Source organism: Grammomys surdaster, unplaced genomic scaffold, assembly GCF_004785775.1.
Source record: "Grammomys surdaster isolate TR1022 unplaced genomic scaffold, NIH_TR_1.0 126086, whole genome shotgun sequence".
NCBI classification, from domain to species: Eukaryota; Metazoa; Chordata; class Mammalia; order Rodentia; family Muridae; genus Grammomys; species Grammomys surdaster.
The window spans coordinates 2,702,540-2,705,124 of NW_021620894.1; the positions used below are offsets into that span (position 1 = coordinate 2,702,540).

At 36.6% G+C, this 2,585-nt stretch overlaps 1 protein-coding gene across 1 annotated transcript; it reads left to right on the forward strand.

Annotated features, from left to right (window-relative positions):
- The first annotated feature begins 297 nt into the window (after nt 1–297).
- On the forward strand, nt 298–1,227 carry LOC114611160 (olfactory receptor 150-like). Its single transcript, XM_028755811.1, has one exon. The coding sequence runs from the start codon at nt 298–300 to the stop codon at nt 1,225–1,227; it is 930 nt and encodes a 309-aa protein (XP_028611644.1).
- The last annotated feature ends 1,358 nt before the right edge of the window (nt 1,228–2,585 follow it).

A 2,585-nucleotide genomic window follows, 5' to 3' on the forward strand; every position in this document is an offset into this window, starting at 1 on the left:
CCTCTTAGCAGACTCCAGTGAATGTGTCTGATGACTCTTTCATTGTCCATGGAATAAGTCCTAACATTCTCATAACAAAAATTATACTCACAGACTTAAGTAACTTATCTTTAATTATAACTGGCATGTGTTAACCAGTCGCGTGCTTTAGATTCTAAAATTTAAGATTATCCATCAGAAAATTGAAGATGCCTGTCAACATGAAACCTTGAATTCTGCTGCACACCTCATTATAAGGTAGAATACTATATAGTTATTACATTTTTGTCTCTTTCTACATAGAACTCCCAGAAGAAAATGTTACAAAGAAATCGTTCTGAAGTGACTGAGTTCATCCTCGCTGGGTTAACAGACAAACCTGAGCTGCAGCTGCCCCTCTTCCTCCTATTTCTAGGAATCTATGTGGTCACAGTGGTGGGGAATCTGGGTATGATCGCCTTGATACTATTCAGTTCTCACCTGCATACACCCATGTATTATTTCCTCAGTAGTCTGTCCTTCATTGACTTCTGCCAGTCCACCGTCATTATTCCCAAAATGCTGGTGAACTTTTTGGCAGTGAAGAACGTCATCTCCTACCCTGAATGCATGACCCAGCTCTACTTTTTCGTCATTTTTGCTATTGCAGAATGTCACATGCTAGCTGTGATGGCATATGACCGCTATGTTGCCATCTGTAACCCCTTGCTGTACAATGCTATGATGTCCTATCAAGTCTGTTCCTGGATGATATTTGGAGTATATTGTATAGCTGTGATTGGTGCCACAACTCACACAGTCTGCATGCTGAAAGTGCATTTCTGTAAAGCAAATGTAATAAATCATTACTTCTGTGATCTTTTTCCACTATTAGAACTCCCTTGTTCTGATACTTTTATTAATGAAGTAGTAGTTTTATGCTTCAGTGTTTTTAACATCTTTGTTCCAACTCTGACTATTCTAAGCTCTTACATCTTCATCATTGCCAGCATCCTCCGGATTAAATCCACTGAGGGCAGGTCCAAAGCCTTCAGTACCTGTAGCTCACACATATCAGCTGTTACTGTCTTCTTTGGTTCCCTTGCATTCATGTACTTGCAGCCATCATCAGTCAGCTCCATGGACCAAGGGAAAGTGTCTTCTGTATTCTATACCATTGTTGTGCCCATGCTGAACCCTTTGATCTACAGCCTGAGAAATAAGGATGTCAAAGTTGCTCTAAATAAGATCCTTAAAAGAAAATTTTGAAGTTCTTGTGAATATGACTCATATTCATATTTAGATGCCTATCAAACAGTTGAAAGGGATAAGTAGGACAACATGATGTGAAATTACTTCCATCACTGTTTATTTTCTGAAGTCATCAAGGGCAGAACAGTTTTAGCCAATGGGACACATGAACGACAACATCTATCCGGGATATAGAGAACCATCTGCTTATCATAGCTTGCCTCACATCAGTCAGTTTGTCAAATGCTCAATAGCCTTCTTGTGAGTGATTCTATCTTATGTAAGTAGAAAAAATGTTCCTTTCATGTGAGAAATATTTATCTTATAGCAGAGAGTAAATACATACAGCCCGAATTCTTGATCATCTCAATATTCTATACTCAGCATTTATAATGAAATATATTTCTAAAGATTTCAGATATTGTAATCTCCAAAAATAATAATTTTACTAAAATAAAATACTCAAAATATAATGCCTAGTTTTTTGTTAAGTGTGGGTAAATATAATAAAGGAGTGGAGTGATATCATGAATGGCAATGTAGTTACTACCCATCTCGAAAACAGAACTACAGTGGATGAGATACATACTTCTAAACAGGAATGTACACATATGTGTAATTTTCTAAAGCAGAGTGGAAGTAAGAACAAAAACTCTTATATGGGTCTGTGTTTTCTGATATTTCTAGATATGTGCCCAGCAGATTTCAGAAGTGCATTATTTTACTATTGCAGACACCTGAAGTATTTATTCTTAGCTAGAAAAAAAGTTCATAAAAGTTTTTTCTGATTATTGCCATGTTTGTCAGAAAAATTAAATATTCTCATTTTTTTATAAAAAGACTATATATCCTCAAAAGAAAAGATTACCTTAGGGACAGACAGTGTAGAAAGTTTGCAGAAAAAAAATCACCATTTTTTTCCTTTCCTAATGAAATCCCATTGCTTTTCTTTGAAACTACAATCATAAGACTGATTTTATGTTTCTGCAAGATACTTGAGCATATCAGGAAATCTCAGTAACTCTACGTAGCCTTCAAAATACATCAGACTTTATATAATTCCCCCCTGGAGGTAGCAGCTTCTGTGGAATGAATCATTCTTGTATCCTCATAAAGTACCTACAAAGAAGGTGTTTTCTTACTATCTAGAGCTACTTCCAGTCATAGATGAAGATTGTGTTGTTTCTGATTCCTTAAATATTCAAAGATTTGAAAGTACTCTTAATGATAAATCCTTACAAATCCCTCCCTCCGTTACCTGTCACATTCTTCTAAGAGAAGGGGGAGCCTCCCTTGGGTACCACCCTGAGACATCTAGTTCCAGCACAACTATATACATCCTTACCTGTTGATGCCCAATCAGGCAGTCCACATAG